The sequence below is a fragment of the Pelodiscus sinensis genome, chromosome 2 (genome assembly GCF_052426305.1).
Source record: "Pelodiscus sinensis isolate ZL-2025 chromosome 2, ASM5242630v1, whole genome shotgun sequence".
NCBI classification, from domain to species: Eukaryota; Metazoa; Chordata; order Testudines; family Trionychidae; genus Pelodiscus; species Pelodiscus sinensis.
This window is the reverse complement of record NC_143053.1, coordinates 144,248,179-144,261,409: the sequence shown is the minus strand read 5'-3', so window position 1 is coordinate 144,261,409 and position 13,231 is coordinate 144,248,179. Positions and strand designations below refer to the sequence as shown.

The window sequence follows — 13,231 nt, the reverse complement described above, 5'->3', positions numbered from 1 at the left end:
TCCTTTCCCATATTTTCTATTGGGATTTTACTAAAAGTCAAATACAAACATCTTTCAACAGTTATATTTCTTCTGTAGTTTAAAGAATAACTACAACCAAAACTAAAGAACAATTTCCTACTCCACTGTTTTCCTAGTCAGCACAAAATATGGACTAGAAACATAATTTACCGGCGATCCAATTTACAAGTTGATTTAGTCAAGTTATATGTTAACAAACAGAGAAAACTTCTCTCTTTTGTACTTTCAAAAATGAATTGTATAGAGTATCTAGAAATCAAACCACCTACACTTTTGGACATGATTGTGTCTGAGCATTTTTGTCCCTTACTAGTTGAAAGGGTGATTATCATCTAGCTAGCCAACAAAAAATTGCACTCAACTCTTTAAATGTACGTGCACGAAACAGAAAATTCGCAGCTTGGCTCAGAGGATTTACCTTTCACTAACCATGAAGCAAAAGCCTCCATTTAGTGATTTTTAAAGTCAGGGGAAAACCCCTCTAATATTTAAGAGGAAAGCAATGCCTGTTTGATTAGCTGTCTAATTTAAGTTTAAATTCTGCAACAATAAAATACATACCTGAGGAAGTTTCATAATTTCATTTAGTTTATTAGACAAAAATATATGATTTAGACAAGTTTTGCTGACGCGCTATTTACAATCTGAAATCACGCTATATACAGAAAAAAACACAAACACATGGGAAACATTTACCAAACAAATAATTCAAGAATGGTTAGAGTAACACGATCTGAAATGGTACAGTGGAGAAGGGGATCCATCTACAGATTTGTGTAATCGCCTTTATGGATTTGCACCACCTTATTGCAAAGAGAGATGGATGGGAGCCGTTTACATCGTTTCACTGTTTTTGTCCTTTATACCAGTCTCTGAAATAGTTTTTCCACCAACCCATTTAATCAAGCAGAAGGGAGAGCTGTTAAAATTCGCGGTGTTCCCTCTTGCTGAGCCAAAGAGCTGTAGGGGGAACAAAAAGACGCAACAATCTATCAGTAAAAAAGACTTAGTCAAAACATCGCTACGGTTGTCTGTCTGCTGATTTAACTGCCTAAAATTAGCTAGCCACGCTGAAATATTTTCTAAGACATCAAAGCCAAAAGATATTTAAGATTTGTGAAGTTTCTACAAAGTTACAAACAAGCTATGAACAACTGCAATTTATTCTGCTTTTGAAAGGATTACAGCAGGAAATGCTGTATCTGTCTTGTTTTATGTATTAATATAAAGATAAGTAGTCGTTATAATTAGTCTTTGTTAATCAAACGCCCTATGTCACGTAAGTAACATTCCTTCAGTGAAGAGTGACTCACTTGTCACGGACAGGCTGGAAAGGCGATTTTAACTGCTGAGGTGGGGTTTCAGTCCTGGGTGCATTTTCTCGTTCTGGGGGGAAAGAAAACCCAAGAAACATCTTAGAAAATTATATACTCAAGCACACTGACATGTACCCAAGCAGACATATATGTATCAGTTCACGTGTGTGTTACTTGTTTGTTGTTCCAAAGCAGCTATAAGGTACTCTTGACACATTTCAATTTTTTGTTGTAACACTTTGAAACCGAGGGCTTTGAACTAAACAACAAAACACGTGAAAGCTCCGGGAATACGGTAAATAGAGCTCCCCAATCATGTTAACTTATTTTTGAGGTGCCTAGACCGTGACTGACTGTAAAATTCCACATGAAACACGCTAATTATATTATTTATCAGGCTAGAGGCTAAATTCAGCTCCAAAGTAGGTGGAAGTCCTTTAAAGACAGTGAATTACAACAAGGGTGAATCTGAGGACATTTTAAAAAAATAAACAGCCTTCCCCGTGCGTGGGGCATTACCTATATGTTTGGGACTGGTCCTCTCTGTAGGCTTTTCACTGCTTAGAGCTCCCAGGCTTGTTGTTAGCACAGAAGGCTGCTGCTGGGCCTGGAGGTGGTGGTTATGATGAGCAGCATGATGGTGGTTTACTCCCAAAAAAGACCTCACATTTAGCAGGGAACCCTGCGTGAGGAAAGTCCCATTTGTCCAGTTGTGGAATTTGCCAATCTGGCACGTGTAGAGTCCATGGCTAGGGAGGAAAGCCGGATGCTGGATCTGAGTGGAAGTGTGGTTAACCTGGGAATGAGAAGGAGAAGGAGGAGGAGGAGAAGACTTCAGGGCGCCATCAGGGCTGGTTGCTGTCTCTGCCAAAGACCAAATCTTGGGTTTGCTGTGCGGTGGCACCTGTAAATTATTCTGTCCATTGGGGGTTATGATACGTGTACTGTTGTCAGAGGCCTCCTTTACCAGGGAGAAAGAGTCTTTGGGTTTCAGACCTTCAGAGGCTGACAATGACAAATCCTTTTCTTTTTCCAAATGTTCATCTTCGCTGCTTTGTCTCAGGAGCTCAGATTTCTCCTCCTCTTCTTCATTACTCTGTTCCCCGTCGTTCTCATCGATTTTATCAATGTCTATGCTTTCCAGGTCGATTTCTTCGTCGTCTTCGTTCTTTTCGGGGTCTCCCTCGTTGTCACTCCCAAAGAGGTGACCATCTTCTTGGTCCTTACTCCTTGCTCCCCAGGTGACTTTGTTCTCCTTCTTCAGCCTCCTCCTGGCGTTGGCGAACCAGGTGGAGACCTGGGTGAGGGTCATCTTGGTGATGATGGCCAGCATGATCTTCTCGCCCTTGGTGGGGTAGGGGTTCTTCCGGTGCTCGTTCAGCCAGGCCTTCAGGGTGCTGGTGCTCTCCCTGGTGGCATTCTTAGGCCGTCCTGGGTCCCCATATTGGAACTGTCCGTAGGGGTAATAGCCAGGAGCAGTGTGGGCAGCAAAGGTCGCAGGGTGGACACCTGGGTTATCCTTCAGTTCATACTGGGAGCCCTGCAACACATTTAGACAAGCAGAGAGAAAAGAAAATGAGTTCGCTTGTGACTGTCTCTAACAAACCTGAATATGTTGCTGCTGCAGTTTGTTCCTTTCTTAAGAGAGATGCGTCTTTCCACTCACTGCACGGGCAGGGATGTAGCAAAGCACACAACCAGGCCTCTAGAATACAGCCCGGGGGCTTTCCAGGAAAACTTTACTCTCCCCCACCCCTATTCTAGGTTATTCTCACTTTAGATGGAACAGAACTGTTCCCAAAGGACACCCCTTCTTGGGGGGAATGGGAAGGGGGGCTGCCCAAGGAGCTGCTAAACGTGAGGCGTGCTTTCTGCACCTCCAGCACTTCTCAGCCCTCTCATCCCCTCGCCCCCAGGCAAACCAAATCAAACGATGCGAATGTAATATTTTCACAGTTATCTCGAGGAGTCAGTTGCATCGCGTGTTTAAAAGAAGCACGCAGCAATGAGCAGAGATGATCTCTCTCACGAAGAGAATGTCACCCCCTAATAATACGCCTATTTTCAAAACAGCCAGGGGCATGTCACAATTAAACCCGAAGTCTCTTTAGTGAGCCCCAAATCAGCCTTAAAAAGTAGCTCGCGAGCAGGTTAAATTAGTCGAGAAAGGCGATTTTGAATTGCAAACACACTAAAATGAGAGACATTTCTCGCGTACACACAAACCTCAGACGTGGGCTATAAAATATTAACTGGTTAGAAAAGAGCTCTTGTACGCTGGGATGGAAACGGATTCATCCTTACGGCGTATATGCATGCATCTACTTTATCTCTTAAGTTTTACTTTGATGTAAGAAAATTGTTTGCCAGCGTTTAGAGGCGGTGATTTATTTGCAATCAATATTCTTTTTATCATCAGTAGTAAAACACAGCAAGTCAAATTATCCCATCAGGTGTTTTGGTAAATAACATTTTATCTTTCTAACAAGCTCATTAGGCCTCATTATTACCGCAAATTGTTCAGACACTCACATAATATTTTACCTCTTGATTTCCAAATAATGAAAAGCCTGGAAATTAAATCAGGATATTACCACCCCTTCTAAAGAGTTACCACTGTATGCAAACATACAGATACCTTCGGGAGTAGCAAATGGGAATATTCCCAGGTATTTTAAGATTTGAAACCACCTTGTATTTCTATTTTTGTTCCGTTCAAAAAAATCTGTTCTGTTTATGCTTGTCTTTATTCATAGTCTTAACACTTGCAGAACGTTATACGAGCATTTTAGAAAAATCAAAGTTAAAAACGTCTTTAATTTAAAAAAGTATCACATTTTTTTTGCAAAGAAACTGATTTAACTTTGGCAGGCAGTTGAAAAAGAACACGCATTTTAAATTCATAGGCAAGGGTTATACACAGTCTACAAAGAAAAGAATGTCATCTTTAAAAGGCCAGATATAATTTTTATAATAATTTGCATTGGAGTAGTCTTTCTACACTCCCCCTTTCCCGTTGTTTTTATTACTACATTTGAAATGATATTTCTCTGTAATCTCCGCTGGGAATTCTTTTGAAAGAGCCGTTTGCAAATCAACTCATTACTTCTATGTCAACTTCTATTGCATTAGCCAAATAGAGCTAAAAGTATTAAATGTGTTTTATGACAAAAATATTCATAAAAAAGATTGTAACATAAAATGACCTCATTCCAAATGTCTTCTCTTGTTCAAATAATATATTTTTAGCCTGCACAATACATTCTTTACGTGTGTAGAGTGATAAATATTCACATCCTATACCTTACTGGGGGGAGGGGAGAAAGCAGGAGGAGGGGGGGGTTAAGAGATGTTTAAAAATAAAGTGAAACCTAAAAACGTCACCACTCCGAAATTCAGATATTTTTATCTATTAACAAGAAAACAATTCAACAAAAACACAGATAAAGAGTTAACGACCTCATCCGTTTCACTTTTCCTTGGGTATATTCTCTAGCATCAAATTCAAGGACACAAATAAAAATTTTATTGGCAACTTAATGGCAATGTATTTCTCTGTGGGCATTTTACTTGATGCAAATGAAATCTGTGAAGCTTAAACGGAAGTATAAAAAGGATATGCAACTAAAAAGGCGATGATTTTAAGCCTCGAGCAAAATGCCTGAAGTAAGGAAGTATGCCTACCGCTGCCGCTCTTTTTGTGTTCTCTTTTTACAAACGGTCTCGTTTATAGCGCCAGCGTAAAAAGAAAATTAGCAAAGGTGTCACCGGAATATGATTAAAGCTGGTTTGAATAACAACAACAAAAATCTGTCGTCATTCCCTACACGGAAAGTTGAGTTGCCAGGGTAATCCAACAACAAGGACAGGACTCCTGCTCTGCTAATCCACTCCCGAGAAGAAAACTATCTGGAGTTTGTTTCAGGCTGGAGTAGCGGCCGATCGGCCCAATGCCCAAAGACCCCCCTGCGTAGGCGCGCACAGTTTCCCACACCAGACTCCCCTCTCCCCTGCCGGCTGGGGTCTCCGGTCAGCTCATCCCCCCCACGCAGCAGCAGCCCAGAGCGCTTGCAAGCAGCCCCCTTTGGGGATCTGCGGAGAGGCAGCTGGAGAAAGTGTCTAACTGAGGCAGCCCGGGAAGTTACCCCCACGGGTTTTGTCGGGGCTTCTCGCTGCAGCCTGCAGTGTGTTAAGCGGGCTCCATCTCCGTGGCACGACCCCAGCTCTCCCCCACCGCCCGGAAGAAACGCGGGGCCAAGGCCCCCGGCAGGTCGGTCCCGTGGCATCCCGAAAGGGCAGGAGGCAGGGCGAGGTGCGAAGGGCAAACGAGGGGGGAAGCAGCGCCCGAGACTTACCATCTGGGAGAAGAGGCTGAGGTCGGCGGTGTAGGGCAGGAAGGCGCTGTAGTTGGGGGCGCTGTAGGGACTCGCGTACATGCCCAGCACCGAAGTGACAGCCGCCGAGCCGCTCCCCAGCTCCGCGCCCCCAGGCCGGCCCGAGGCAGCGGCGGCGGCGGCGGCGGCGGCGGCAGCCAGCACCCCGGGCCGATCGCTCCCGTACACCGCCTGGCTGGCGCTGATATACTGCGGGTAGCCCAGCTGGGGGAAGGACATCTCCAGGGCGCAAACACGGCGGCGGCGGTGGCAGCGGCGGAGGCGGCAGCAGCAGAAGTATAAAGGGGGGAGGATTTAAAAAATAAAAAGGGGGGAAAGGGGAGGAGGGAAACTGAGCGGCGGGGGGGGGGGGGCGCGGAACAAACCCGGCTGGTTTGGGTCTTTCTCGCTCTTTTTTAACTGAAGTCAGGCCGGGTGCTGGGAAAATCGATCTGATAATTTTCTTGTTTTCGTTCCCTTTCTTTCTGTCAGAGCGGAATTGTAATCGGGGTGTGGAGGAGGAGGAGGAGGAGGAGGAGGAGTGTGGATGGATGCAGTGGGGCGCCTTTCCTCAAATCTCGGCTCTTCTGCGCTCCTAAATCCCTTAGATGTGATCTGATCAACAATTGAGCTCCAACTGATGTGTCTGCCCTTAGGTCCTAGGCTGATCTTTCAGATACAATTTGAAGTTGATGCTTTGATTGGCATCCACTTGAGCTGCAAGCCCCGCCCCGCCCCCCACCCGCCCCCCCTTGGCGAAGCACGTGGTGCTCAGCCTTGGCTCGGCCACTTTCCTTGATGTGTGTGTGCGTGTGTGTGTGTGTGTGCGTGCGCCCGCGCAGCTGCTGTGCGGTGCGTGTGTGTATTTAATGTTTAGCAATGGGCTCCTTTCAGAAAAGCCCCCACTGCTGTATGACAACCTGTCTACACGATTTTACAGTTGTCCAACATTGGGGTTTTGCTGTTTTGCAGCCGTAGTGTGTCCCCTTTTAACAAAAAAACAACTGTGCTGCTGCGTTTTTTTTCCCTCCACCTTTAACACTGAGTCCCCCTTGTCGTCGCCAGCCTCAGGAACAAATGAGAGTGGCGTGGCAAGAAAGGGGGCTTTGCAGCCACCCGGCTGGGAACAATTTACCACCCCCCATCTGCTCACGACAGCGGTCAACACAACGCCCCCTAGGCCATTTTAGGGGCTGCCTTTTCGAGCCGCTCTCCCCGGAAACCTTTAGCTAAAACCACCACTCGACTGGCCCCTCGGCATCCCACCTGAGGGACATTCAGTGACAATGCCCGCAGCAACAGCCACACGCGTGAGGCAAAGCCCCAGGAGCGCGTCACTGGACTGTCCTGTCGGCTGCAAACTTTCCGGGGCCTGGGAGAGACGCAGAGGAAAGGAGGGGTGGGAAGGGCGCTGTTGTTAGGTTTAAAACCCTCTTTTTTTTTTTTTTTTTGCCCCCCCGCCTCCTGTCTCGGTTACAAGCTCCGCAGCAGGAGGGACAGGACCCTGCGTGCTGAAGCAGCTGGAGACTCGGCCGCCTTCAGGAAACTAGTGCTGGTGGCGAGCTGTCGGCTCCTCTCGGGATGGGAGACGTGGCCCCGCCTGCCCGCCCGAGCAGCGCGCTAGCCTGAGCACGGCCGGGCTGCGGTGGAACTAACTTTCCCTTTTCTGCCGCGGGACTCCCGCCCCTCCCGCATCCCTGCGCACTGGCGAGCCCCGAAGACCCGCGGCGGGATGCCAGGTCCAGGGGCTTCCGGCCGCTCCTTTGCCCTCCCACTTGGCTAATGAAGCCTCCACTCGCCCTCTCCGCTCCCCGCTCTCCTAAGGGCGCCTCTCGCCTTGTCTGGCAGCGCCCGGCTCCTCTCAACTCCTGGCCACCTCCTCCTAGTTCACACGCTCCTAAGGCGGCTTGCCCTGCTCCGCCACGCCGCCGCGAGTCCCCCTCGGCCCTCTGTTCAGGGCAGGGATCCCGAGAGCTTCCCCCTCGCAGGCAGGTCCCATCAAGAGACGCTCTGTTCCTTGTGCCCAGGAAAGCTAGAACAGCGCCAGAAGGAAGCACAAGGCGAACTCACCTGGGCTAATCCCAGCCTCCCCACGCACAAAGGGCACAGGGAGCAGGGCGGAGGGGGGGGGAGTTAGGGGGTGTTTCCACCAACCCCCGCTCCACAATTGCCCAGACTGAGTCTGGTGCGAACACTCCAGCCCAAGCTCCTTTCTTTGTTATGAAGGAAAAGGAAGTGAGCGTGAAGTTTTGCCTGACACGAACGACCAGGGAAAGAAAGGCAAAAAGAACCATTTGGACCTGGACTTGCACACCCCTTTGTTTTAAGAAAGTCACACTGATTTTTTTTAAAGAAAGCATTTGCAGTAAACTCGTTTACTTTCCAACCTTATGGCGGCCACGTATTCTAAGCAAGAATTCCTGATCTGGGCATTTATTTATAACATCCCAACCCATAAAACATTTGTACTAGTGCATATGCCCGTTTTACTCTCTGTCTCTGCCGGATCTGCCAACGAGCCACTAATATCATTAAAGCTAAGAAAGAAATAATGGTTACAAGTGCCCAGTGTCTTTAAAGTGTTGCCTTTCCCCAGCTTTTTCCTTCCCTGGCCAACCCTTCCCACCCTCCAGGAAATCTTTCCATCTAGGAGTTGGTTAAACTTCCTCTCTCCCATTTGGGGATAGTGACCCCACCCCCTCCACTACCAGTCTCAAATGGTGGAGAAGAACAAAACCCCTCTAACCAGGAGAGCCATCAAAGCCCCAAGCACCACGCGGTAACAAAGGTAAACGGTCGCAGAAAAGTACAGCCGCGCTTTGCGATCTGAAATGTGTGACATTACAAGAGTGCGTGTAAATAAAGGTGGGACAAGCCGAAATCTCCTTAGCGCTTCAGATGTGGCTGGAATGTGCACCGAGAGAAGTTTCCAGTTTGGGGGGGGAGGGATTAGGAAATGTGAATCACCCCATCTCTCCTCCCCTTCCCATCCTGAACTCAAAATTTCAGAAAATTATGTCGCGTGCTCTTCGTTCCCCCAGCATCTTCTCGGGCAGAGTTTTGCCATAATTTCTTATATGGAAATTAAAAACAACTGAGGGGGAAAGGCCGGGAGATTCGGGAAACTGTTGCAAACAAGCACGTCTTTTTAAAAAATCCCAAAGATTAGGGAAGTTTCAAGGTTGACGGAAGAGTTTCGTTTCTGGTCCGCAAAGTTATCAGGGTAACAGCTGAGAGCAGTGTCTCGCGAACGCCATTAATTGTTCTCATTTGTGTTACACACCCACCAGTAGGATGTGGGTCGTGCTCGCATATTGGGTATTGTCCATTTTATGACAGTTTAAGTCAGACCACTAGCCAACCTTTCAAACCTTTTTTATTCATTCCCCCTCCCCGTGCAAGTGAGCTGGGACCAGAGCGCCCACACTAAGCTACTTAGCTTCAAAATCATTTTAGCGAAAGTCTAGGAGATTTGGGGTTTATTTTCCCCGTACAAGACCCAGAGCAGAGGCTTAAACACAGTCAAAATTCACAAACAACAAAACTACGGAAAATTACGGACATCAGCAGCAACTATTAAGAGCAACAGACACTTCTTCTTCTGTACCCAAAGTAGTCCAAAACCATCAAAAAGGTTGGCGAGATCTTCCCCCACTAATCAACCTGCAATTGTTAACTAGATGGAATTAAAATGCTGGCTTCTTAGAGGTTTTTTTCTTTTCCAACAAACGTCTCGTTAAAAAAATCAGCCTAGTTCTAAAATCCTGTGTTTGCATTGTTTGGATGTCTCCTTAACTTTCGACAAAATCCTAACAAAAAGAGTACAATGCCAATTCATTAGCTAAACACATTTTAACGACGCGAACAATCAGTCATGTAGCAAAGAAAGGAATTGGGATTAGAGTAAAAAACACGGTCACCTTTCCATTGGAGAGCGGATTTACATATGAAAACAAGCACGAGGAAAATGGGTACCAGTCCTGGTTCTGCTGTGATTATACTTACAGTAATTGCCTCAAATAAATTGTATACTATTTAAAACAAATCGACCTAAATGGTCACGCTTCTATAATTCAAAGATCAGCGAGCAGATAAACCACAGTGTTTTTTTAAAGCCATTCTGAGAATGAGTTTGCCTAAAACAGTGGGATCCTTCTAGTTTTTTTTCAAGGCGGTGCATCCACTGCCAAGAGAGTGTCTTTTTTTAATTATTATTAACAAATCAGTGTAGATCGAGGTCCGATAAGAAATGCAAATCCAGACATAGGGGTCGCTGCTTGGCCGAATTTTAACTAAAGGCTGGTTCTTCAGGAATTGACTCAAGGGTCTGTTTGCAGAGAGGATATGTGAAAGCTTTAACCTGACTGCTAAGAATGAAGTCAGTGATTTTGATCTGCTCCAGATGTCCTAAGAGTGGTTATTGGAGGGCTGGGAATCCGCACCAAATATCTGAGGGCACTGATGGCGATCTGCAGAACATATCGGGGGCTGGGAGGTGGCTATTGGGATAACCTGCTGGAAATGCGCAGGGCTGGAGATGGCAGTGATAAACCGCTGAAAATATCCTTAAATGGAGATGACAGAGATGTTGAAAGGAGACGCCTAAACTATAGAGAGAATAAGATGCTGACTACAGTTTTGAGAGTGGAGTTGGTGTATGTATGGTTCGCCGCTGTAATTTTCAGAGATGCATTTGTGCGTTGTACATCCAGCCAGCTATGCACACGTGCATATAAACATGTGATTGAAATCAGGGTCCATTCGGCACTGATAATATATACCAAAATAGATGCATACCTATTTGCCAAAGCGTCCTGCTCGTGTCTTGAGAAAAAAAAGGGTTCATTTTATTCGATGTTTTGCAAGAGCCATATATGGTTTCTTCGCAACTCCTCTGTTGATTTTTAGCTTGCATTTGGAAGGAACTGTAGCTGATCTGTTACGTTTTTATTCTATTTTCCCCTTTTTTCCCTTGTGGAAAGAAAACTTAGACTGAAATAAAACATGAACATAATTTACGAGCTGATCTTCACCTCTAACGCCCCAATCATTGATATGTGTAAGTATAAAATAGTTCCACTATCTTAAGTATCAAAGCTATACACTTTGGTAATTCATCTGTGCAGAGCTGAGTCCATTATTTTAATATATCCTGCCTAGATTATAATTATGCATCGAGTGTCAACTATTTGGAGCAATTTACTTGAGTTCATTAACTATATTATATTTGATTCAGCATGAAACCTGGTTTCATTTGGTAATTCTTATTTTGGGGATAGCAATATGTCTTTAGTAATATTTCAATCGACCCAGTTATTCTTTTACTCTCGTTGGCGATCTACTGTCAGGGCCTGCCTTCCTCGTGCATCCACCTTCTCCCCCTCCCCTCTTCTCCCCCCGCAGTTCAAGATCACTTCTCATCAACCCTGATTTATGAGCCTTGTTAAACACTCATTATTACTTTGCACCTTTTCCAGCAGAATCTGGGAAACAACTCTACTTTGTGACAACAAGACGTGTCAAACAATGACAGGCAGAAAGGCAATGCGTCTTTTGAATTTCAGACTCCCCTTTGCACCAGCCAACCGGGGGGAAAGATTTATATTTAAAGAAAATCACCTTCCGCAAAACTTCATTCACATTAACATCAGCCTGCAGCCTCGGACCATAAGATTTAATGATCTGGTTTGTGCAATTTATTACAAAATAGTAATCAGACATCTTGGATATCTAGCTGATTTTGTAAATTTGGAGAGAGAGAGAGAGAGAGAGAGAGAGAGAGCTTTTCCCAGTGAGGAATCAGGGTGCCTGAATATGCTCATTTTAATAGCTGGTAAAAAACTTGAAATGAAAATGGTAAACACAGAGTTATTACATTATTTTAGAGAAAATGTCAATTTCTTTAATTTACATATAAACCCCCAATTTTTTAGTACACCCTACGGTGAGTTTATAAAAACGCTTTATTATTATTATTATTATTATTATTATTATTATTATTATTATATCTCCATTCTAATCTATCTTAATTTTGATTCTCGAATTGATTAGATTATTTATTTATTGTACATATTGTATTACTTAATAGTTAAAAGTGACATTCTACACACATGTCTGTGTATATAAACATGCACACAAATCTATTACAGACCTGTACTTAATTAATAAAATAATTTTCATTCTGTCTCCAAAACGATCAACAGCAATTATGTGAGGTTTTTTTTAAGGCTTATAATTTTATGCTTGGGGGCAGAGGCACAATTGCTGTGCCAGCTGCAGTTGTATTTATTTGTTTTTCTGTCTTGTTCCTGTAGGGCTGCATTATGCAGTTTTTAATTAGTTTGTGTTTGTATTTCACCCGTCCCAAATCAATGCCATCCTAGAGCAATGCAATGTAAATTCCTGCAGTACAGGTGTAGCTGCTAGCTCTGGAACACTAGGAAACTCATGTCTTACAAATGAAAGCAGTGAATGCCATTCAGCCAAACTGTCAGCTTTAAACAGCCAAGAGGAAGGAGATCAAAGCAGAGAGCAGGAACTTCTACTCTCCAGATTAGTCTTTATGGTTTGAACTCTTAATGCTATTAAAGGGAACCAGGACATATAGCACATAGTTGGCTACAAAGTTACTTCTAATTTTGCTAAAGTCCTGCCTTATTTTGGCCAGTGTAAGCCTTCAGAACATTTCAAGATGCACTGTTTCCTTTGAGGCCTAGTAGCTACTCATCTGAAATTATGCAGAACTAATGCCTTCAGAGACACATTTCTGTTTGTGCACATATTTATATAACTTATCGCCTTTTGAAAGATAATTTTGATTTCCTCCTAGGTTCCACAAAGTCTTTTAATAGAACTCAGAGCAATAAAACCTGAAATTCTAGTATCTCTAGACATGAAAAGTCCCTTTATGTTGTGTTTGGTGTCTCTTCTTTCTTGAAATGACCTCTGTACGGTGGTGTATAAATCTATTATTCCAGTCACTGGGGAATTCTTTTAAAGCTTTCTCTTTTTTTTGTCAGGAATAAGAAATCACTCATCTTTAACTAGGCCACATAGAAATTATGATTCAACAGCAGTGTATATTTAATTAGAGTAATCTCACTTGAATTTAATTACCTAATGAATTATTTGTTTAAAAGGTAAAAAGGCTTGTTTGCCAAGTACAGTGCAACTCACTGATAAGAACTTCCCTTATAAGAACATTATTATTAAAAACATTTTTATGGTTTTATGTTTTTAACTCTTTGATTATATTAATCGTTTATTATCATGCAAAATATAAAATGATTATAGGACAAATCTTCTGTTTACTCTGGTGAGCAGTTCCACTGAACTAAATGGGACTAATCGTTTGCGTAAAGAGAACAAGTTTTGGCTCAATTTCATATCATAAATACAAAGGTCCATATTGTTCATCGGTTTTCAGGCAGAATCCTTTCCTTCCCAACTGATTTCATTGGAAGTTATGTCTCAAACCTGGTAGCACAGTGTGTCCTGATGCCAAGTGGGATAAGGAACTTT

At 44.1% G+C, this 13,231-nt stretch overlaps 1 protein-coding gene across 1 annotated transcript; it reads right to left on the bottom strand.

Moving 5' to 3' along the window:
- Nucleotides 1-587: 587 nt before the first annotated feature.
- On the bottom strand, nucleotides 588-5,952 carry IRX1 (iroquois homeobox 1). Its single transcript, XM_025178463.3, has 4 exons — nucleotides 5,693-5,952; nucleotides 1,857-2,877; nucleotides 1,335-1,407; nucleotides 588-981 (listed from the first exon to the last, which is right to left on the bottom strand). The coding sequence occupies exons 1-4, from the start codon at nucleotides 5,948-5,950 to the stop codon at nucleotides 924-926; spliced, it is 1,410 nt and encodes a 469-aa protein (XP_025034248.2). The 5' UTR covers nucleotides 5,951-5,952; the 3' UTR covers nucleotides 588-923.
- Nucleotides 5,953-13,231: the final 7,279 nt, after the last annotated feature.

Bases quoted from the DNA above. Each gene is read 5' to 3' on its own strand.
- IRX1 (XM_025178463.3), bottom strand. From the start codon at position 5,950: ATGTCCTTCCCCCAGCTGGGCTACCCGCAGTATATCAGCGCCAGCCAG. The intron at 1,408-1,856 runs GTAATGCCCCAC...CTTTCCCCCCAG, and splicing joins GACCAGTCCCAAACATATAG to AACGAGAAAATGCACCCAGG. The intron at 982-1,334 runs GTGAGTCACTCT...TTCCCCCTACAG, and splicing joins TTCCAGCCTGTCCGTGACAA to CTCTTTGGCTCAGCAAGAGG.